Source organism: Microtus oregoni, unplaced genomic scaffold (genome assembly GCF_018167655.1).
Source record: "Microtus oregoni isolate MIOR12 unplaced genomic scaffold, Mior012 000028F_ref0000031, whole genome shotgun sequence".
NCBI classification, from domain to species: domain Eukaryota; kingdom Metazoa; phylum Chordata; class Mammalia; order Rodentia; family Cricetidae; genus Microtus; species Microtus oregoni.
In genome coordinates this window covers 25472078-25496791 of record NW_024543087.1, presented here as the reverse complement: position 1 = coordinate 25496791, position 24714 = coordinate 25472078, and the positions used below count along the sequence as shown (strand labels likewise).

At 45.3% G+C, this 24714-nt stretch overlaps 1 protein-coding gene across 2 annotated transcripts in view; it reads left to right on the top strand.

Annotated features, from left to right (window-relative positions):
• The window catches only part of Nmnat3 (nicotinamide nucleotide adenylyltransferase 3), a 107384-nt gene extending 83083 nt beyond the window's left edge, over positions 1-24301 (top strand). The window contains exons 2-5 of one of the 2 annotated variants that reach the window (XM_041677315.1): positions 12477-12710; positions 13771-13954; positions 18640-18719; positions 22928-24301. In XM_041677315.1, coding sequence (XP_041533249.1) covers positions 13860-13954; positions 18640-18719; positions 22928-23331 — 579 coding nt within the window. In that variant the 5' untranslated portion in view covers positions 12477-12710; positions 13771-13859 and the 3' untranslated portion in view covers positions 23332-24301. The remainder of the gene's footprint in view (positions 1-12476; positions 12711-13770; positions 13955-18639; positions 18720-22927) is intronic. The other variant, XM_041677314.1, reaches the window with a different exon arrangement.
• Positions 24302-24714: the final 413 nt, after the last annotated feature.

Genomic DNA, 24714 nt, shown 5'->3' with positions numbered 1-24714 from the left:
TTCTTCGTAGTCTTCTACTAATTGATGTCATTGCCACTGTCATCCAGCGGAATGTAAGTTCCAAGAGTGCAGGGTCAGCCTATGGCATCACCACCTGATCTCCAGCATCAGCACCACAGCTGGCCTGTGCTAGGCAGTTGATGAACACTGTTGGTTGGATGAATATATTTTAATCTCTAAGAGTTGTGTCTTATTTTATAATTGTTTCTTTATGAACTCTCATTCCTATTTCATGGGTGGGATATAGTCCCTGAAGTATTTTTGACAATATTACTATAGGGTTTTTAAAAAGCATTTATTGAGTTTGTGTGCTGTAGGGAGCTAGTTAGGTCCTAAGGGAATGAGTATTAATGACATCAGCATAGCTATGTCAAGGACCCCTGTAGTGATATTTTATTTGTATTTTAATAAATAAAGCTTGCCTGAAGATCAGAGAGTAAAACAGCCTCACTGGTTGTAGGGATACAAGATGGGAAGAGACAGCTCTCAGACAGTCTCATTCTGAGGATTCCTGGAGGCAGTATTGCCATTCAAACTAAGGTAGAGGTAAGAGCCAGTGACTGGCTGTTTTGCTTTCCTGACCTTTCCGGTTGGACCCCAATATCTGTCTCTGGGTTTTTATTAATCTACTACAGACCCCAATGCCTCGTACCCATGGGAGTGGCAAAGCCTTCCCTGGTGAGGCTCAGAGGGAGGGCAAAGCTGTCCTCTGGTTCTTGTGTCAGTGTTGATGTGTGTATAGAAAATGTCCACCGGAGCTTCCCCTAACCTCCAGATGCTTATAACCTAGTGATTGCCTCTACCAAGATTAGCTAAACCTGCCTCCCTAATAAACCCCGCCTCCCTAATCAATTGTATACCCTAAACCCTACCTACCTGTTCAGTTGTATACCTTAAATCCCTCCTCCTGCTCAGTTGTATATAATAAACACGCTGAGCTTTCAGGGTGCTGTTGCTTCTCCATCCGAAAGCCCAGACTGTGCATCTCTGTGTCTGTCATTGCTTCATTCCATTGTCACCCTAGTTAGAGTTCGAGGACCCAAGCCATAGTGTATGTGTGTGTGTGTGTGTGTGTGTGTGTGTGTGTGCGCGCGCGCGCAACTTGGCCAGAATCTGTTCTTTTCTTCCATGATGTAGGTCCTGAGTATAGAACTAAGATTGTCAGCCTTAATAACAAATGTCTTTACCCACTGTCCCCTGACCCATCTAGTTCTCCTGGAAGATTTTTTTTCTTTAATTCTCTGTTGCTTTCTGCATTGCCTGTGACTTCCAGAGACCTTTTCTCCTAGCATCTGTTTTAGTCGTTTGTGCCTGGGACTGAGTTGTTAGAGTTTTGGAGCCTGGAAGCTCAAGAGCAAGTTGTTCATCTTCTATTAAAGGCCTCATGCAGGGTATGACATGACATGAGAGATCACGTGACTAAGAGGAGCGCTGGAGACTGGGAGGAGCGGGTCTCTCCTTTATAACAGCTGTCTCTATAGCTCATTCTGAAACATCTATCCCATCAGGCTGTGACCCGATTGCCTTATAGGCCCCTCCCCTTAGTATGAACTACACTGATGACCAAGCTTCTAACATGTGAACCTTGGGAAGATGCTTTTAACCATAGGAGCTTCCAGGCATAGTTGCAGATCAGGTCCCAGTGCCAACCGAAACTCCAGGCACATGTGTGAAGTTGGCCTCACAACTGCTCTCATGCTTGTGTCAGGGTAAGGTTCCCAAATAGGAGAAGATGCCCTAGGAATCTGGATAACTCCCCCCAGAGACATTGCTACTTGTGTTCTGGAAGAGAAACTTAAATGATAATATCTAGATGTGGCAGATGTGCCCCCCACCCTGCTTCAACTGGACTTATACCCATGAATCAAAGTTCTCTCCAGTCCAACCTAGTCAGGAGGCTCATATGTTGCCTAACAGGGTGAGAGATTTAGGGTAGGCAGCGGGAGACTAGAACATATCTAAGGCTCCTTAGAAAAACTCTCTACTGCTCCTGCTTTCTTCCTGTCTGGCACCCTGACCTATAGAGTTTACCACCACTCCATTTCCCAGGTCACTCTGGGTTTTGGCTGTGGGTATAACTTGGCTTCTATCAGGTCCGCTGCCTACTGGCACCAGTCGATCTGTTACCAGTCTCCAGATCCCAAAGTCTTCTTGACTTTGTTAACCATTGCTTTCTTTTTCACACCTCTATCACCTCTGTGATCCCAACTTTATTTTATTTCCCTTTTTCCATCTTACTCATTTCCAGAGGGAGCAGAAATAAAAAGGAGCCCTATCTGCCGCGGTAAATTCACAGCCCTATATTGCTTTAATAACCCCTAGATGAGGCTAGTAAAACTTCTTACTAACTGATGCTACCCAGCAAGAAATGACAATTGTGTGTCCTTTAGGAGCTCTCAGTTTCTTGGGGAAGACAAGGGCGGGCAGATGCAATCATATATGAGCTATAATGGAGGTGAGGCTGAGCACCAGAGGGTCGCAGGAGAAGAACTCGCACGGAATGGGAGAGCAAGGCCCTATTCATACATAATAGGCAACAGTGAGGTTGCAGCCAAGAACAGCACAGAAGGGAAATAGATCAGACTCATGACCCATTTGGAAGGCACGAAGGCGTCTTAGCTCAAAGTGCTATTTTGATTGACTCTCCTCTCCTGGCTACTGTAAAAGAGCATCGATTTCTCTGTGTATGACCGGCTGTCCGAATGAGCTAACCCACCAGAGACACACCTGGCTGTCCAGGATACCCCGCAGAGTGGCACGTTGGTCTCTGTCTTTCCGTCCTGCTTTCCTATATACGGGAGGTGAACATGAAGGTCAACTGTATGTATGCCCCCAGATATTCCTCCTAGGCTCCCATTTCTAGGAAAATAGACAGGAAATAACAGGAAAATAGACTGTAACACACCTGTCCTCTGGAGAAAATGGGACACAGATGTGCAGAGATGTAACATCCTTTACTTTCCACAATGCTTCACAAGTGTTGGAGAAAAAGACTACTCTGTTACAGGTCAGATATTAGTGAAGTTTATCTTTCTCTGCCAAGCTCTCCAAGAGCAGCTTAAGCATCCTGCCTTACACTCAGCCTCTGAAAAGATGCACCTGGTCCTTACTGCCCCAGGTCACAGGTGTGAGCTTCAGTCCACTCTGCCTCCATCGTTGAAGCTTCCTCAGCATCTTTGGCTACATCCCTGCTCTTGTGCCTGGGCTCACCATGGTCCCTGTACTTTGTACCCTCAGACTGCTTCTTAACCTCCTTCACCACTGCATTTGAAGAGCCTTGAGAATCTGTGAAGGTGAGGGAAGGGTGTTTTATGAAGTGCTCTGCCTATACATGCCACCCTGACATTCTGTTCACACTGGTTTGGGGTAGTGTGAGATGCCTTTCTCACAGAATTCCAGGAGGAAAGCAAAACAGGAGCCTACCTGCCCTATAGCTTCCAGACTCAGCTGGGCCCCTTAGCTGTACCCATTGTCCTAGTTAGGGTTTTCTCTGTGATCAACACTGTAACCAAAAGCAGCTTGGGAAGAACAGGGTTCTTTTGCCTTACAGATTACAGACCATCTTCAAGGGAAGCCAAGGCAGGAACCTGGAGGCAGGAACTGAAGCAGAGTCCATGGAGGAATAGTGATTACTAGGTTGCTTCTCCTGGCTCACCCAGTTTGCTTTCTTATACATCCCAGGATCACCTGACCCTGAAGTGGCACTGCCTACAGTAGGCTTGGCCCCGTATCAATCATTAATCAATAGAAAGCCCTACAGAGTCGCCTACAGGCCAATCTGATGGAAGTGCTTCCTCAGTTGAGATTTGTTCTTCGCAAATATGTCAATGTCTGTGTCAAGTTGTCAAAAGTCAGCCGGCATACCACCCAACCCCATCACCCGGCATAGCGCCCAACCCCATCACCTGGCATACCGCCCAACCCCATCACCAGCATGGCTCGTTACTGAAAGGTAACAGCCTAAGGAGCCATCTTCACACTGTGAAGTGTGAAGTGGCTGTACTCTGTGAACCACAAGCACTTCCAGGCTCGTCTCTGCTCCTATTGTCCAGTCCATCTAGCTCCAGATCTCTATTTCTGTGTTCTCCTATTCCTGCCACCCTCTAGACTCTAATAAAATCCTGTGCTCTGGGTCCTTGGGTGTTGGTGTGTGTTGTCTGTGCACAAGCACGGCTCTTGCAGCGAGAGCACTCACACAGGTTTCTCCTCTGAAATGAATTTAGGAGCCACTTCTGGAGTCAAAAGCCGAGGCTGCTGCCTCGTTCTCAGCTCTTTTCTCCCCGCCTTGAGACCGCGGAACATCAGAGTCCAGGACGGCGGGCCTAAAGCAGCCAAGCTGTTCAGGGACATAAAATGCATCTGAGAGCTTCCGGTTTCCAGGAGGGAAAGCTGCACTTTCTCATCCACTAGCACAATAAGAACATCTTTCAAGCTTTACTTTCAAAGCTAAAATGATGAGCTATTAAACATTTGTAACCACAACGTAAGCAGCTTAGTGTGATAGCATGGGCCTGCCACTTACAGATGTCAATTTAGGAGATCATTCTGATGAGACTGACAGCCTGGAAAATTCAACTTTACTCCCACCCTGCAGTGCGCTCTCTCTAGCTCTCTGTTTCTCTCTGTCTCTCTCTCTTCCTGTCTCTGTCTCTGTTTCGCTGTCTCTCTGTCTTTCTCTCTCTCTGACACAGAACTAAGAAGTTGAGTGCTATAATGTGGCCCCACAGCCCCTCCCCTTCTAAGCTTTAAGGCCCTACCAAGTATCTGGTTTCATGCTTAGAGTTAAATAAATAGACTAAATCAAACTAAATTAGATAGTGGGGTACTTACCACCAGCCCCCAAAAACTTATAAAAGCAAAAACATCGCCTTTTGTTCGTCCCCTTTGTTCATGCTCAGTCTTTCTCATCCTCCTGAAGAACCCTGTGCCTATCATGTCCACAGCGACTCTCTTTTACTTTAAGCTGTCTCTCTTAATGAACTCATCTCCAACCTTAAAGGGGACCTCTTTCCATCAATGCCTGGTCATGCTGCCTCTGATATGATGGGCTGTCCCCTTTTCATGTCCTCTCACTTCACAGTCCAGTCATCCCTCAACATGCCTATCTTAGTTCTGTCTTACAAGTCCAAAGAAGGAACTGTCAGGGACATTATCCAGCAAGCATCTAAAGTAAGCACAAAAGAAGTAAAAACATGGATGAGAACAAAGGATGTAAAAATAGCATGTGCAAATGCTGAAAATGTGTTATCAAATGAAGATACTGAAACACTTGTATTTAAAGAAAAAGAAAACTATGAAAAGTGACATACCAGATTTGTTGAAGAAGCGACTAGTAATTTCTGCCAATTACTACAACAAAATTAAAAGCTCAACAGTGACCCCTAAGACATAGCAACCCTAAACATGTGCACACTAAGAACAGAATTATAAAACACAGGAAGTGAAAATGGAGCTAAGAGAAAATTATCAAATTTGCAATTGTAAGTGAACACTCGGCTCCCAGCTCCCAGCCTTCATGACATCTAGGCAGAATACAAGACGGGAAAGAATTCAGGAAGGCTACAGGAGAAGTGTTCTCCTGTATCTAACTGAACTATATAGAGCTCAACAGACAAGACTGGTAAAATATGCATTTTTTTCAAGCACAATTGGAAAATTTAGTAAAACATACCATAAACTAGAAAGCATAACTTAAGAGATATAAAACTATTGAAATCATATAGTACATGGTTTTTGGTCCAAGTGTGTTGCAAGGAGAGGCTGCTTGTTTGTCCCGGCTGCCCGGCTAGCTTGGCCCCAAAATAACCACACAGAAACTGTATTAACTAAATCACTGCTTGGCCCATTAGCTCTAATTTCTTATTGGCTATTTTTTATATTTTAATTTAACCCATTTCTACTAATCTGTGTATCGCCACATGGCAGTGGCCGGGTAAAATTCCCAGCATCTGTCTCTGGCGGATCCATGGCATTTCACTCTGACTCTGCCTTCCTTCTCCCAGCATTCAGTTCTGTCTTCCCTGCCTACCTAAGTTCTGCCCTATCAACAGGCCAAGGTAGTTTCTTTATTCATTAACCAAGAAAAACAACACACAGAGGGGACTCCCACATCACCAGTGTGTCAAGCTGATAGCAAAAGAGACAACATAAACTATTAAAACATTTGGGAAAGTTTTAAATATATGGAATTATGTGGAAATAAAAGCATGGCCAATCAAAATGTTGGATGCATTTAAAACACTGGAACAGAGAAAAGATACCACTAAACATCTATATTTGTGTGGGAAGTACACACATCAGGGAGGGAAACATAAAACTTTACCTAGTTGCATGTGGCCATGCTTGCCTCTATAGCAGACCACAGTTATATTGTAGTTTAAATCTGAAATACACCCCCCCCAGGCTTTTGTAGTTTGAATGTTTGCTGCCCAGCTTGATAGCACTATTTTGGGAGACTCTGGCAACTTTGGGAGATGGGAGGAAGTAAGACACTAAAAACAGGTCTTTGAAGCTTTCTTGTCTGTGATGAACTAAAAGCTTACCCACATGTGTGTGTCATCATTAACTAAGCTGTTCCACCATGAATTCCTAGCTATGATGTACTAAAACCTAATGAAATCTTAAACCAAAGTGAATCCCTCTTTCTTTAAGTTGACTATGTTACGTTTAGTCACAGTGACTAACCATAGAACAAGCAATACAAAAATCAATCAGTACCAGGAGTTGGGTTGTTATTGTGATAATCCTGATTATGTGATTCTTTGGCCTGTTGGGACTTTGGTTTGGGGAAGGAAGTATCCTACAATACTTTAAGCAGAGCTTTATGAGTGATTCTTATGGGGTTCAAAATACCAGTAGAAATGGTTCAAAATGCCAATAGAAAAGTATATAATAATGACAATGTTTATAAGGTTTCAGATTTAGACAAGAAATTTAAGGGGGAATATACCAGGGGTTGTTCTTGTTATTCTTTGTCAAAGACACTCTACATCTTATTGGTGTTCCAAAATTTTAGTTATGGCTGAACTCAAAAGTAATGGACTAATTAAGTTGGTGAAGGAACTTTGAAGATAGGATAATGTTCCGCTTATGTGTGGCCTGCTTATTACAATGCCTTTATCTAGGTTTATAGTGAAATTGGGAGCAAAAAGCAGAGCAGAATGGTGTGGAAAGCATGAGAGTTAGCCAGAAAAGAGCCTTAAAGTTGAAGCAAAAAAGACCATAATTAAATAGATTAGAACCATTAGAAAGAAGCCAAGTACTTCAGTCTGGGACAATAGGAAGGATGCCTTGAAGTTATTTCATGATTTATCATGACCTAATAAATCCAGCTCCAAGGTGTAAAACTATAAACTTATTTAAAAGATCTTATTTTTTAAAAGTTTACTCTTGTACCTGTTCACACAGAACCTCCTAAGGAAGTGTTTCCCCAGGTTCTGCAGCCACAGTCCAAGAGGGTCAGGGGGCCTGACTGCTGCTTAAACAGCAACAATTGCATGTGCTCTCCATGATGACATGCAGAATACAAGTTACAGGTTCCTAGAGGCTTTCACCAGGACTCGGGGGGAAGCCTGTGAAGCTAATTAATATGCAGATGGTCAGATTCCACGAAGGAAGCTCCTAACAGGTTAATGAATAAAGCTGGGCAAGTGAAGCCTATGTTGTAGAAGAGACCCCAAGATATTCAAGAGTCCAGGCATGTAGAATATTTATAAGCTTAGAGTCCAAGTCATGCCACCACACACCTCTACGTCAGACGTGAATCTGTAGGAGTTGCTGCTTGCTCTAATGGGTTTCAGTCTTGCTTTGGTCCTCACCTTGCTTTCTGCCCCCATTCCTCCTTGGAAAATGTGTTTTTCTTTTTATTTGTACAGGGACTCATAGCTAAGAGTTGGCCTTGAGTCTCAGTGGGGACTCTGGGATTAGACCTTTGACATTACTGGAACAGTTAAGACTATGGGGATGTTTGCAGATAGACCGAATGCATTTGTGTTATAAGATTATCATAAGCCTTTGGGTGGCAGTAGTTGTAAACCAAACGTCTACTCTACGCACTACAGTACGATCCGCGAGCTTGGAAAGGGGCCTGGAGATTAAACACATGCACACACAGAGACACGGAGACACGGGTCATTCTTGGAAAAAAAAGAATGTCAAGAATGCCAACTTTATTGTGTTCAGCAGGGGCAGCTTATATAGGGCTCTGGCCACGCCCCAGCTCTTGGGATCTTCAGCTGCAGCCAACAAGAATACAGATTGCCTGCCCGGAAGTGGCAGACTTACATGGTGCTTCTCAACAGCAACAATATAAGGACAGCAGAACAATGGTTGAAGAGTATTGAAGAAGAATAACATTTTAGCCTATTTATTTTATACTAAGTAAAAGTATCTTTCAAGATTATAATCTAAAATAAAGTCACCAACTTAAAAAAATCCTACTGTTCTGCCAGAAGGAGGGTGATTCCAAGATAGAAAGACTAGCATACAGGAAGAAAGGTACAAAGAAATCGAAATTGTGGGCAGAAGTTTAAGTATTGATGACATTAAACCAAACAATATGGTCTAACAGAGTAAGGAGAAATACATATTTAAAGAAGCCACAACAGTAACCAGTAAATTAGGAGAGTGCCATATAAACACAGCACCCCAGAGTCCTACTAGCAAGGTGGTAATGAGCTTGGTCTCCTTGGATTGTAAAATTGTGCAAATATTGTCTACTCTAAAAGACAAAGAGAAGGAAGTAATAAAATAATAAAAATCTAAACAGTCAAGAAAAAAGAAAGAAGCATAGAATGTGTGCAAGGAAGATAAAACACAAAACAACATGGTTCCTTTCAATGAAAGTACCTCACAGTATGTGAGTTCACTGTTCCAATTTAAAGTAAAAAATTGTCAGACTTGACTGAGAATGTCTTTATGGGCTATAAACAAAGGCTTGCCTATTTTTTTAAAAAAGGTGTGGAAATATTGAAAATTAAAAGGTGGGAAAATCTCCAAGTGTGGTGATATATATCTTTAATCTGTACACTAGGGAGGTAGAGGCAAGTGGATTTCTGTGGGTTTGAAGCTAGCCTTGCTAAACAGAGAGTTCCAGGGCATGCAGGGCTATATAGAGAGACCCTATCTTCAAGAAAGAAAAAAACAGAAAAATCATATGTCATGTGTATGTTTTTATCAGACAGACTAAATTTCAATACAACCTTACTAGCAATTTAAAAAAAGTCTCCTATAAAGACATGTTATGATGTGTATTCACCCAGTCATGTAGCATTAAAATATGTCAAGTAAATGTTTAAAAAAGAGAAAGTAAAGGAAAAATCGAAAACCCACGTATTAGTGGAAGATTTTCTAGATTTCTGTGGCTAGTACCATAGGCAGACACAATACTAAGAGATGTAAACAAAGCCACCACTTGGCTTGCCTGGATGGACACTGAACACACACAGGATGAATGCACCTGTTTTTGAAGCACAGCATTCCCCAGCCCTGCTCATGTTCCAGTTGATAACATACAGAAAGGAAGACACAACCCAGTGCAAGAGTTCGGATCCATTTACAGTGTTTCTCTGACTATGGTGGAACTAAGCCAGAAATGAATACCAAAACTACAGCTTCCCAAATCATGATATGCCTGGAAATTAAGAAAAATGTTTCTAAATAGCTGATCAAAACAGACATCACAATGGAGCTTAGAAAACGTTCTGAACTGAGAGATCATGAAGGCACAGATACTAAAACGTGCGGGGCATAAGGAAAGATGGGAATCTTACAGCCTGGATTGTTTATTTTAGGATATAAGACAAACTTCAAGTTAATTAGCTGGGCAGATATCACAAGAAGCTAGAAATGAACAGCAAGAGAGTTGCAGGGTAGAGTCCATAAAAAGAAAAAAAAGACATTGGTGAGACAGAAAACAAACATTTAGCAGAGAAAAATCAATACTCCACGAGTTGGCTCTTCAAAAAGACTAACAAAAATAACAAACCTTGCAATCTTATGCAAGCAAAAAGAAAAGGGCCCAACATTAGGAATGAGAGGGACCCACATTGCAGATGGTACAGATGTTAAATACTTAAGAGAAGGTTGTGATGAACCTTATGCCAGTAAATTGAAAAGTTTAAACACAATAGGAAAAATTCTGAAAAAATATGCAACTTACCAAAAATCATAATGGAAAAATGAAAAATCTGTATCATCTGCTAACCAGTAAGGAGATTAAACCAGCATTATGGACTTTTCATACAAATTATAGTCCTGCCTCACAAGACTTGACCAATGAGGTACAGCCTAAGGGCATGGTGCTTGCACTGGATAACCAAATATGATCTCCAGGACAGAGAGAGAGGAGGGAAGGAGGAAGCAGAAAGGGAGAAGGGGAAGAAAGGAAGGAGAGAAGGAAGGGTTGCACTGGTGAGTTCAGTCCTTCATACTGTCCTTTTAGAATATAAAGGAGGAGGAGGGTGTAGCCTTGATGAGAAACCTGACTAGGTGAACTACAGACATTTCTTCATCTCTAAAAATAACTAGCAACCAGAACCCATCAATACACACAAAGGTAAGACAAAGCCAACATGGTGGCACACACCTTTAATCCCAGCACTCAGAAGGCAGAGGCAGGTCAGTATCTGTGAATTCCAGGCTAGCCTGATCTATGAAGTGAATGTCAGGCTAGCTTGGTATACATAGTAAGTTCCAGGCTAGTCAAGGCTACAGAGTGAGACCCAGTCTCAAAGAATTATGTGCATAAACAAATATTTAAATACACTAATAAAGCCGGGCGGTGGTGGCGCACGCCTTTAATCCCAGCACTCAGGAGGCAGAGGCAGGTGGATCTCTGGGAGTTCGAGGCCAGCCTGGTCTGCAAGAGCTAGTTCCAGGACAGGAACCAAAAGCTACGGAGAAACCCTGTCTCGAAAAATCAAAATAAATAAATAAATACACTAATAAATCACACTTCATTTGTGACTGAAGAGTTGGCTATAAATGGTTTAAAGCACTAATTGTTCTTGCAGAATATTGCAGGTCTCATTTCCAGTACCCACACTGCCTGTGGCTCCAGCTCCATGGCACCTAATTCCCTCTTGTGGCTTCCACAGGTTTTCGCACACACATGGGTCTCATATTCTCCGACAGGCGCTCTGTCTCTGTCTCTGTCTCTCTCTCTCTCTCTCTCACACACACACACAAATAAATAAATAAATCTTAAAATAATAATAAGATATCTTTCCTTAACTGAGATTGTTTCAGGAATGCAGTGTTCGTTAGTTTGTGATTACAAATTAATCAGAAAGCTGGAGAGAAGGCTCAGTAGTTAAGAGCACTGCCTGCTCTTCCAGAGGACCCGGGGTTCATTTCCCATATGGGAGCTCACAATTGTCTGTAACTCCAGTTCCTGGGGACCCAACACCCTCACTCAGGCCTACATGCAGGCAAAACACCAATGCACATAAAATAAATAAACCTTCAATTCTAGATGAAAAAGCTATTATTCATTAAGAAAGAAAAGAAAATTAATCAGTGCTATTCCCCTGTAGTAACTGACCAGCAGAGAAAAACCACACAATAGTTTGTGAAGGGTGACAGAATATTTTAAAATCTTACACACTCACCGTGCTGGCTGCTTTTCTGTCTACTTGAAGCAAGCTAAAATCATCTAAGGGGAAGGAGCCTCACTTAGACAATGCCTCCACAAGACCAGGCTGTAGGCAGACCTGTAGAATATTTTCTTAATTGGTGATTGATGGGGGGGGGGGGGTCCAGTTCATTGTGGGTGGTGCCATCCCCTGTCTGATATTCTGGGGTTCTATAAGAAAGCAGTCTGAGCAAGCCATGAGGAGCAAGCCGGTAAGCAGCACTCCTCCATGGCCTCTGCATCAGCTCCTGCCTCCAGATTCCTGCCCTGCTTGACTTCTTTCAGTGATGAGCAGGGCTATGGAAGTATAGTTAGAATAAACCCTTTCCTCCCCAAGTTGTTTTGGTCTTGGTGTTTTGTCACAGCAATAGAAACCCTAAGACTCATCTGAAAAAAGCTCTTAAGCTGGAAGGCACAAGGAATGTCTCTTAGCATAGCATCATCGGAGTGCACAGGCTTGGTCAGTTGCCCTTGTTTCAGGGACTTAACACACCAGTTAGTCTCTCATCAGTTAAATTCCACATAGGCGCCCAATGTCCTTAGGCAATACCCACTGTTAACCAGCTCAGCCTTCCCACCAGCCTCCCCTTCTGTCTGGCTTCCCTTTCATTGGTCACACAGCACTGCAGAGTCACAGAGTCACCAACCCCGCCTCGGTCCAGACTCCCTCTGGCCTAGTTTGCTTCCTTTTGCTGTGATAAACACCATGACCAGAAGCAACTTGAAGGAGGACACAGTTTATTTTTCTTCTAGATGTCAGTCCATCATTGAGGGAGGCCAGGGCAGGAACACGATCTGAGTAGAATTGTGAGTTTGCTTTAAATAAACTCATTGCCTTTTCTAGGAAAAGAAGCAAGTTTCTCAAGGTGGGAACCTAGAGGCAGGAACTGAAACAGAGACCATGGAGGAGCGCTACTTACCGACTTGTTCTCATCCAGCCTGCTTTCCTGTGCCACCTGTACCACCTGCCCAGGAGTAACACTGCCCAGTGGACTGGGCCTTCCCATATCAAATGTTTAATCAAGGAAATGTCTCACAGACTTGCTTCAGTCCAGTGTGATAGTTTGGACAATTTGAGGTTCATAGCAAGCTTTTTTTTTTTCTTGTCAGACTGTCTTGGACTGCCAGACCATAAATAATGACATGGAGACTTATTTATTGATTATGAAAGCTTGGCCTTAGCTTAAGGTTTTTCCCAACTAACTCTTATAACTTAAATTAACTCGTTTTTATTAATCCATATCCTACCACATGGCTTTTGCCTCTTCTCAGTACATCACATCCTACTTGTTCTGAGTCTGCTGGCAAAATCTGCATGCCTAGATTCCTCCTCTTCTTCCTCCCTCTCCCTGGAAACACCAGCTACCCTCTCCTGCCTAGATCCCTCCTCCTCTTCCTCTCTCTCCCTGGGAACACCAGCTACCCTCTCCTGCCTAGATCTCTCCTCCTCTTCCTCTCTCTCCCTGGGAACACCAGCTACCCTCTCCTGCCTAGATCCCTCCTCCTCTTCCTCTCTCCCTGGGAACACCAGCCACCCTCTCCTGCCTAGATCCCTCCTCCTCTTCCTCCCTCTCCCTGGAAACACCACCTGTCCTCTCCTGCCTAGATCTCTCCTCCTCTTCCTCCCTCTCCCTGGAAACACCACCTGTCCTCTCCTGCCTAGCTCTTGATCACTCATCGTTTTATTACATCAGTCACAGAGACACATCTTCACAGTATACAAAAAGATTATCCCACAAAGAGGTTTCCTCTTCCCAGACGACTTTAGTTTGTGTCAAGTTGCCAAAGACTAGCTGGCATTTCCTCCCTTTGTTTTCCAGCCCAGAATCCTCTTCTTGGGATAAGACTAAACAAATACAATGGCCTACAGAAAGGCACCTTGTGATGTTCATCAAACGCATCCTGATGCTATTTGTCCTATGATCTGCTGCCCTAGCCCCCACCTCACAGCTTCCTCTCAATAAAGTACCACCCTAAGTTGTTGAAGACACTAGAGGGGAAGCACAGGTCACTGGTCCTCCAGGAGGCCATGTCTGCCCACAAGCAGGAAGAGGTGTAAACACTGAACAGCCTACGCTGTGCTGCCAGGTGGCCAGTGTCTTTCCTCATGCATGGTGTCCCCCTTCTCCCTTGCCTAGGACTGTACCAGGTGGTCGAGGGCATCATCTCACCTGTCAATGACAGCTATGGAAAAAAAGACCTGGTGGCCTCCCATCACCGAGTAGCCATGGCCCGGCTGGCCCTGCAGACATCTGACTGGATTCGGGTGGACCCGTGGGAGAGCGAGCAGGCCCAGTGGACGGAAACGGTGAAGGTGCTGAGGTAACAGGAGTTGTGTGTTTTTGTAATAACAAATGTAGACTGGAATGTTGTAAGAGCTGTGGGCCTCTTCCCACAGCCCGGCTCCTGGCCACTTGGCTAGCTTATGCCCCAAAATAACAACACGGAAACTGGATTATTTTAAACACTGCTTGGCCCATTAGCTCTAGCCCTTACTGGCTAATTCTCATATCCTGATCAACCCATCTCTAATAATCTGTTTAGCACCAGTCTTACCAGGAAAGATTCAGCATGTCTGACCTGGCGGCTTGCTTCATCGCGTCTGCCCGGGAGAGGGGAGCATGGCATCTGTCTGAGGTGTCTTACCTCACTTCCTCTTCCTCCCAGCATTCTGTTCTCTTTACTCCACCCACCTATGTTCTAACCTATGGGGGCCAAGCAGTTTCTTTATTTTTTTAACCAATGACCTTCCTCCATCACTGGAAGGATGGGACAGATTGCTGAGGTGATCCCAGCCAGGACTTCGTAGCTAAGACCAGAGAAATGCCTCTGCTTCCAGAGGGAGAGAGACCTGCTGAGTCATGTTTTCAGAGGGGTCCCTGGGCAAAAATAAATGAGCAGCTTCTGGCTTTGGGGACATTCTTGATTCCAAGGGCTCCAGCCTCAGGCCCACTGTTACCATGTAGCACCTCTGTGACCTTGAACATGTGACTTAACCTCTCTGAGACCTCTTTATCACTTGCAAAATGAAGACAGTATAATTGAAAGAAGATTTTTAAACAACTTTCCTGTCCTAGAACCAACACATTGCCTTCGGTACCTGGGGCCTTAACTTCTCGTCATTGACAAATTTGAAAACTGAACCTATATAATAGCCATCTTTTCTTCTTGTTTGCTAAACATAGACTCTAATGTAAAAGGGAAGGGCTTGGGAAGGGCTTATTTTAAGAGCATAGATAGTCAATAGCTAGATTATCTTTTGTCTTTGGAATTCTTAGTAGTGTTCAGCATAGTCCACAGCCATCTGGAATCCCTGGACCAGCCCTGTGCATTAGGGCAGCAGGTCACTGCCCTGGTTGTTGGAGGGGAGTAAGGCGGACCTGCCTCATCACTGGTTACAGGCTGCTCTGCTGGAAAGGCACTGTAGGGCTGTGACTTGTGCAATCATACAGATCCTACACCTTCTGTTAGGGAAAGGACCACAGAGCATTCAGCGGCTCCAGTGCCATCGTAGAACCTGCTACCAAACTGGTAGGACAAGTGGTTAGTAACCGCGTGGATGCATGACCTTTTCCTTTTAACCCTGCATTGGGATAAGCCAACTCTCACACTCACACCTGCACCTAGAACATCCTTTTAAAATGTGCCTTTCTCACCACTCACTTCTCCAGGCTGAGAACAGAAGCAAGACAGCAGATTATCCAGCAAACCACTTAGCTTTAGTAAGTACTCAGTGACTAGGCCCTTCTCCCTCTCACAGGTGAGAGCCACAGTTGCCTGGGACGTAGGCTTTGAAGCCACATTTGACTGAATGGCTTGATGAAAGTGATTTAGCCTCCCTGAACCTCAGTTCCTCCCCCAGTAAAATGAGAATAGCATCACCTAGCTCACAGGACACCATGTGGGTTTGATGAGATGGTACAGGCACATCAGCTGGTGGGTGGTAGGTGCTAACTAATGCCACCTGCCCTCCCTACAGCTCTACTGCTGGCTGTGGTTTGTCCTCAAATCCAGAAAACCATTCACAGACAAAGAGGTGATGGCATAGCAATTCCGTCTCACTTCTTCTGCTGCGGATTGCCCGTGTGAGCAGAGTGAGCAGAGCCACTGCCAAGCACTCATTCTCCTCTTTCCCTGTGCCCTTTGCTCAATGCTTCTGGACACTGGACACACAGGGGACATCCGAGGTCCACCACCCATGTCCCACCCACCCCAGAGATTGCCATCTCACCAGTCTGGGTGACGAAGGGAATGATCCAGTATTTCAGCCGCTCCTGGTGGTTCTAATAGCTGCCTAGGTTTGAGTCCCACAGCTTCAGTCACTGAAAGAGAGAATCAGGATTCTGATCGGTGTTGAGATACACTTAAAGAGCAATTGACACATGGTCACAGCCCTGGCTGCCAAAATCACTTGGAAAACTTTCTTTAAGGTTCTCTCCCAGGCCAGGGCTTTCAGCTCGCTGGCACAGACACTAACCACAGGCATCTATCAGGGTCCCAGATGATTTAGGTTGTGCTGTTGTGCTTGAGACTTAGCCAACAGAGTCAACAGTTTCTTTCAACAGATAGCTGATTAAGACGTTTTTAAAAGGTTAAAAATCAGGCTAAAATTGTAAAGTCAAGTGGTTTTAGGATCGTGGTAGAACTCAGCCCGAACATCTGCTGCGTTTAGTGTCCTCTTGATGTGGTCACAGTGGATTTACAACACGGCATTCCAAAGGTCACTGTGCTATCAGCTCACTCAGGGACTCAGTGGAGACTCTGTATCCTGATGATGTTGGCATTTTTGCCCGTTCCATAAAGTCTCGGCCAACTTTAATGAGAGAGCCTTTGGTGCTGGGCATGTCACTTTTCCTTACAGTGGGAAATGACTAAAAGAAACCGTTTAGTGAGAAATCGTCTTTTTCCTTACACTTTGAAAGTTTCCAACCCTCATCCAGCATTGCTATCTCCACCCCATCGTAGGGTAGGAGATCAAGGTGGAGGGGTGTGGTGGAGCCAACTAAATCATCTCTCGGTGGCCAGGAAGCAGAGACAGGAGCCCAGAATAAGGCCCAGGTCCCCAAGGTCATCTCCCCGAGTGACCTACTTTCTCCAGCTAGACCTCACCTTCCAGAGCTTCAGTCATCTCCTAAGAATGCCATCAACTCACAAACCTGCCGGTGGCCGGCACTGGTTAGGTGAGAGTCCATCTTTTAGTGACTGGATCTACAGCTGAGGCCCAAGTCTTCAACACACAGGCCTTGGACACGTCGTCGCCAGCCACAACAGTAGCTTTTCCCCATGCTGTGGAAAAGGCCTTAGTCACGGTGCCACTTCATGAAGTCCATCCTCCACCCACATCATCTCATGATTCCACTGCAAACATGACTAATGTCTTCATTTTACAGATGAGGAGCTGGAGGCTCAGGTGATCACAGTCACACAGCGAATAACAGACGAAGCACCAGCCCCTAGGCTCTGAAACCATGGCAGAGCCAGCCTCTAAAACAGAGGTTCTCAACCTGTGGGCCATGGCCCCTTAGGCGGTCAGATGTCCCTTTCACAGGAGTCACCTAAGACCATCAGCAAGCACAGATATCTACATTATGACTCATAACAGTAGCAAAATTACACTTGTGAAGTAGCAATGAGAATATGTTATAGTGGTGGGTCAGCACACCATGAGGAACTATATGAAAGGGCCACAGCATTTGGAAGGTTGAGAGCCACTGCTCTGAACGATGATGCTGGCTGGGAGTGTGAGGTGACTGACTTTTCTCTTGCCATAGCTACCCTTTGCTGGGGCTTCCCTGGGCAAGCAAGAAGCCACGCTGATAGGGTCAGTTTAGAGACCTAGGACTGGGCGCACTGGCAGGCAGCAAAGAGCCAGCCAGGACCACTACCACCCCAAGGAACGGAGTCCTGAAAGTAAATGGCCTCTCTCAAACACAGCCGTAACAGTGCTCCCTTGAGTACAGGGATGGTGGAAGATAAATTGGCTCACACGGGAGTGCTGAGGTTACCTGTTTGGTGAGAAAAGGAAGTGCCAGAGTCTCAATTTGAAGATAGATTGCTTAAAATTGAGCAGGTCAAATTTGCATAAGTCTGATCATCCCTAACATGCTCTGTGACTTCGCTTGGATTAATTCCCTTCATCTTCATAACTACCCATTGTGGGTGGCATTGCCGTCACTCCCCATTTGCACGCGAGGACCCATCCGTGCTGACTGAGACTTGAGGTCATTCATTAGGGTGACAGCTGGCAGTGTGGGGGTTGGGATCCAATCCCAGCTGTCTCTCTCCAAGCGCAGGCTCTTAGCCACCACACATAGCATTTTAAAACACAACTTTATGATCAGAGTGTGTTCTGGAGCCAGTTGGAGGCCACACCTTGCCAGGGCTTACTGTACACAGTTCATTACCTTCAGAATTCTGAAATCAGGCATCACCACTTACTGCTTTCCAAAGGAAAATGCATGTTCAAACTTACATTTGTCTGTTTTGTTTTCTGTTTGGGGAGGTTTGTTGTTGTTTTGTTTGTCTTTTGGTTTTTTGAGACAGGGTTTCTCTGTGTTGCTCTGACTGTCCTGAAACTTCCTATGTAGACCAGACTGGCCTCGAATTTACAGAGATCCACCTGCCCTTGCTTTCTGAGTGCTAGGATTAAAGGTGTGCGCCACCACCCGGCTTACATATCTATCTGAGAGCCACTGCTTTGGGCACCTAACTCAACACTAACACCTGTGTTTCCAATAGGGCATTGCTGAGCTGCACGGGCGGGGCAGCATCAGGCTGCCTGCTTCCCCCACCCAGTTTGTGCAGAATGTGGTAAAGTGAACGGAATAGGACTCTCTGTGGCATCTGCTTCCTGTCTTACCCCTGGAGCACTGCCTGACACGTGGCGGATCCTCCATATTCAGGGAATGGTCTAAGATGTGTAGGAGCAAGTCTTAAATTCTGAGACTCTGGGATGATGTTGGGGGTCTAGAATACAGCACACCTGAGCCCTTGTGTTTACACAACAGGCACCATCACAGTGAGCTGCTCAAATCCTCAGCCCAGATGGAAGACCCAGACCCCAGCAAAACACCATCAGCCTCCGCAGGTGGGTGCTAACTCCCTTGTCTACAATAGGATTCAGGTGAAGACTGATGAACCTATGGGGTTTGTCCAACCCTCTCAGCCTCAACTAGAACTTGAGACCTGCCTGGTAGTGTATGGAGATAGATAGATAGATAGATAGATAGATAGATAAGAGAGAGAGAGATCTCCAAGGTCAAAAGGTCAATTCGGACACCCTGCCTTCCCCACTTCCACCCCAACCCCATTAATTGGGCTAATTTGAGATTTACTTCCCAAAGGAGTTTAACCACCCTGTGACTTGTGCTCGTGATATGAATTACAGTGAGGGCCACACAGGGACAAACTGGTGACCGGTTCTGGGGTTCTTTATAAACCTTAGCCTTTTGAGTTGAAAAGGATAAGGTTTGGGCGAGAGACTAACAGTTCCTAGCAGCCACTCAAAGAAAGAAGCTTAATTTTAGGGGAGCTTGAGGCTCTCTTGGGTTATCTTCTTAAACTGGAAACCCTGAGCTCTACTTTCACTTTTCTTGCTTGGTAGAGGCAAGTCCTGTGATTTTAGAGTAGGCAGAGTCCCTGTGTCAAGGGTCAAAGGCATGGCTCTCTCCTGCAAATACTCGGGAGTGTAGGATGGGTGTGGGAGAGAAGGATGTAACATAAGCTGGGAGTCACTAACCCCACTGGCTGAAATTCCAGCAGGCCGTGTGTGTGGTTCAGGGTTCCCAGCTCCAGTTGGTAAATATTTTCATAGGAAAAGGGTTCAAGACTTCCAAGGGTAGATGCACCTCCAACAGATCTTCACTGCAGGCTTTTGCAGAACCTTTGCCGTGTCTTCGTGCATTGTGACTTTGAGAAAAGGACAGAGCCTACCTCTTTTTAACCATGGCATTCTTAGATGTCTGCTGGTCCTCAGAATTCAGAGAGCACTCCCAAACTCACCTCAGAAAAAACTTGAGGATGTCCCCAAATTCTAAATTTGCCATGGAGCCCTCAGATGCTGATCAAAGATTATACACAGCAGAATCCGCACCAGAAGTTTCAAGAAGGTGGAGAAACCCTGGGAAAGTGAAAGAGCCATCATATAATCGTGTGTGCATAACTTCAGAGGGAAACAAGCGCAATTCCATACTGTTGGTGTGTCTAACTCAATATGGAAACCTGCGAACATACACCAAAATGTTGATGGCTGTGGAACCAGAGTCGGCCTGATGGATTGCTGTTGTTGTTTTCAGTTTTCAACACTTACAGTTTCCATATGTTCCGTCGGGAACATACATTTCATGTTCATCATCAGAAAAGGGAAAAAATTAAAAATGAACATTTTCAAACAGGAAGGTGGGCTTTTCTCAGCATAAGCTTGGATTTTGATGGGACAGCACATATGTTACCAGTGACATATTTATTTCTAAGGGGCACTTTGGGAGCTGTGTGTTGTATTTTACGTTGTCACAGTCTGGGATGGCAGATTACATGCTGAACTCAGCACTGGTGGCAGCCAGATCTGCGCCTCACTGTCACCTCTGCAGTTGGCAGCATCCTTGGACTCACCTGTCCTCATATGGATTGCTGTGATCCTGGCTGCTCGGGTGGCCCACTGGAACGGGTGACACCTCAGGGCCTTTACCAACAGCCTGTCTTTGGTCTGTAAGGGTGGCCCTGCCCTGGACTGGTAGGGCTGAGCCTGGCTCAGAGAGCTCTCTTTGTGTAAAAACAGCAAGTGCCCAATGTTGTGCCTATTTCACTGGGGATGGTTAGTTTGGGTGCTGACTGTCAAGTGTCATTCCTGGGTTCAGCTCTGTTGCCCTCCTATGTAGATCTCCCATAGTGTGTCAGTTGCATGTCATCGTCCATGGCTGTAGTCGTACCTCTCACCTGACAGGCTTTCTCTCCGCCTGTCACTTCCTGTCCCTTCCAGGGAGCTTTTACTATCCCCATCTTATAGCCGAAGAAATAGGCCCACAGGCAAGGTCACTTTCCCAGGGTCCCAAGAAATCTGAAATGTACACCCAAGACTGACTCGCCTTGAGACTGCTCTTTGTCAAGGCCATCAACTAAGGACACCAAACACTCACGCTCCTAGGTTCTAAGGTATTTTTCCTGCTGCTTGTATAAGCCTAGCCCATCTGCTTTTCAGAGTCTGCAGCTACATCAGAGTGGACTGCTCATGAAATACCCACAGACCTCCCACTTACATCACTGTGTGGCTGTCAGGCAAGTCACACTGGCAACCTTTATTCAGTTTTCATTGTTTTTTGGTGGGGAGTAGTGCCTGCATGTATGTCTGTACTCCATGCACGTGCTGTTCCCGCAGGGGCCAGAAGAGGGCATTGGATCCCCTTAGAACTGGAGTTAGAGACAGTTGTAAGCCATTCTATGGGTGCTGAGAGTAAAACCCTGGTCCTCTGGAAGAGCAGCCAGTATTCTTAACTGCCGAGCATCTCTCCATCCTCCAGCCTTTATTCTTGAATTACATATTGGACTTGGACACTTACTTGATCTGTAGCATGTATATGAATGAATTTGAAGGGGCGCTATGAGCCCGGAGTTGGGGGCAGAGGCACATGTAGCCATGAGAGTTGATCACTTCACTGTCTTGTCTCAGGGGATAACAGGGACTTTCCAACCTCACAGACGTGCCTTTGAGGGGCAGATCTCAGTCCTTTCTAGTCACAGCTCAAAGTGAATATTATTTCTTTCTGTCAATATTAATAATCCGTATCTAATGTGGAAGCTGAAATGTCAAAAATTTCGCCACAGAACCCACTAGGAGAACCTGGGGAGGTGGCCGTATGCTTGCCATGCCAGTGTGAGGACATGACTGTTCAGGTCCTAACACCTAGGTAAAAAGACAGGTTCAGCTATGTATACCTGTAGTCCTGGCCATGGGAGATGGGAAACAGGAATATTGCTACAGCTTGCTGGCAGTGAGCCTAGCTCAGAAGTGATAAGCTCCAGGCCCTGCCTCAATGGAATAACACAAAGAAAGTAATAGAGAAAGAAATTCAACATCCCCTTCTGGTGTGTACACATGCATGCGTGCACACACACACACACACACACACACACACATATAAATACACAAAGAGGGGGAACAGTAGGAGAAGACAAAGTGTCTTGTCTATTCCATGACCTATAGAAACAGCAGATATGCCCCAGGTCCCAGGAGATGCTGAAATCAAATGAGTATCATTGAGCCAGTTGTTTGAAAGGCCAAACCCTAGTCTCTTACTATCCTGCAGTGATTCAATAAATAAGAATTAGAGCAAATCCTCACAGCTGTTGGAAAATACAAACCCATACCAAATTAGTAAGGTGTGAGTTACTGGATAATTTGTAGCACAACTTTATTGCTTTAGAAATAAGGAGATAATTCATACTTATTAGATGGATATTTCTGCGGAGATGGAGAATACGTGGATAGGAAAATGGATTAGCGACTGAATGAAAAGCCGTTAAAAACATGAACAGCTAATCCCTTCCTAGTGTTCCCGGGCTTCCTGTTCTTGACGAACATGCAGATTCTCACCAGCAGGCGGCAGCAGAACCCCGCAGCTACAGGTGCCCCACCTGGAAACTGGCTGCCAATTTGCATTCATTCAGTCTTCCCACCTGAGGTCATGAGCTCTCTCCTAGCCTCTCTGTGCCTTGGTTTCTCCCCTGCAGAGTGGGCACAACAGACCTTCCTCGTATGGTTTCGGAGGGTCACATGTTACCTCACACATTGTGTCTAGTAGTATACCATGCTAAGAACACAAAAATGTTAGAATAGACTCCACAAGGCTGCCACACTGCCCATCTGTCCTAGAGCTCTGTCATACTGCAAATGAAAATGCAAAGGCCACCAGCTGGGATCGTAGAGACCTTGTTGTCTTCCAGAGAGCCTGTTGATGATGAAATGGCGAAATGTCATGAGGTTTTGTATGAAAATGCTAGGTCCTCGGGGGCTTATAATAACAAGGGCTGAATGAATGCTGGGTGGTGACTTGTCCAGCGCTCACATCTTCTTGCTATGGGAACTTTAAAAGTCTCATCAGATAATGGATGTCTGGGGACAGCATGGTCTCCTCTAGGATGCTCTCTGCCCTGGTCCAAAGCAACCACAGACAGACCTCTATAGTAGTAGCACCGAGTGCTAAAAGGCAAAATCCTTTTTCTTAGCTTGACACTTTGCCAATATTAAACAAAAGCGATGTTGCCAAAATCATGACTTATAATGTTACTGTATCACTTCAGATTCCTGTAACTTCCCTGGGATCCACCCTTGTTCTGCTGCACGCCCCGAACTGAAACTCCTCTGTGGGGCGGATGTCCTGAAGACCTTCCACACCCCCAACCTCTGGAAAGACGAGCACATCCAGGAGATAGTGGAGAAGTTTGGCTTGGTGTGTGTGAGCCGGCGCGGGCACGACCCAAAAGGGTACATCTTGGACTCTCCCATCCTCCGACAGTTCCAGCACAACATTCACCTGGTCAGGGAGCCCGTTCAGAACGAGATCAGTGCCACATTTGTGAGGAAAGCCTTGGGCCAAGGGCAGAGCGTGAAGTACCTCCTCCCTGATGCCGTCATCACCTACATCAGGGAGCATGGTCTCTACAGCTGTGGCAGTCCCTGGACAGGAAAAGGAAACACTAGCTAGAGGGCCTCCTGAAGAATGGGCAGTCAAGGGCTTTATTTGGCTTTGGGGTCCGTGTTTCCCTTTCTGTTTGTTTTGTTTCTACCGTGGTGATGCCATGGGTGACTTCCTGCTGCAGAGAGAGATTTTTTCTGTCTCTGGGACAGAGCAACTAAATGGCTTGGCAGGTCTTTGGATTAGGCAAAACCCCTCTACCTTTGAGGAGACCAGCTTACTTGGTGCTTAGAGGATGCACACTGATGCTATTCTGAACACGGCAGGCCCCTGAGGGGTTGGATCACAGTTGCTCTCTGCATTTAAGAAAAACTCAGACCAGGTGCAGCATGGTGGTCTTGACTGGCAGGATTTGACAGGGTGCTAATTACTGAACAGGGGGCCTTTGCAACATCCTTCTTTCAAACAGAATAATACCAAGTGAGGCTTCAGAAATCTGGGAACGGTGCATCATTGATTTCCAGTGTAGACTCTCTTACCAACCATGGCCTGTCTACCTTTCTGTCTGCCTGTGGTGTAGCATAAAAAATTTTTGACCACATTGTTTCTATTTTGTAGCCAAGCAATATGTGTAAGATTGTGTGTGTGTGTGTGTGTGTGTGTGTGTGTGTGTGTGTGTGTGTGTGTGCGCGCGCGAATATGAGGAGAAGTCAGAAGGACCTCAGAGTTCCTGAAGATGGAGTTATAGGCACTTGTGAGTCACCTGATGTGAATGCTGGGAACCAGTCTTATGGAAGAGCAGCAAAGGCTCTTAACCACTGAGCCATCTCTCCAGCCCCTCAAGCAATATTTTTGATACAGCAAGTATTTTTATACTGCTATCCTCTAAACACTAGGGTTCCCGATATCCTGATTTCTAAAGAGGAACTGAAGTAAAGCAGATGCCTAGCTGTTTTAGAAGCTCTTTTGAATGTTTTATGACTGCCTGACTGTTTGAATATTGGCAAAAGGATAAATAATAAATTGACATCAAAAAGTACTAATGAAAAGTTTCTTTTTTTCTTTGTTATATTATTAATGCCCAGTGTTCCAGCTGTTGCTCCTCTTTTTAGCTGCTCTGAAATTTGTTCCTGTTCCAGTCTAAGTGGCGTGAATTTAAAAGTTTGTGTCCTAAGTACTAGAAGTAGAGAAATGTCCTAGTCAGATTAGCACAGCCTAGAGTTGCCTAGAGGTCGTCTCAATTAAGGATTATCCAGATCAGAATTTGTCCTGTGGACACGTTTTGGAAGCAGGTATCTTAATAGTTAACTAATGAAGTGTCCAGCCCCACTATGGGCAACATCAATCCCTAGGCTGGTATTCCTGAGCTGTATAAAAAAAGGGAGCTGAGCATGAGTTTAAGCAAGCCAGCAAGCAGCCTGCCTCCACGGTTTCTGCTTCAGGGTCCTGCCT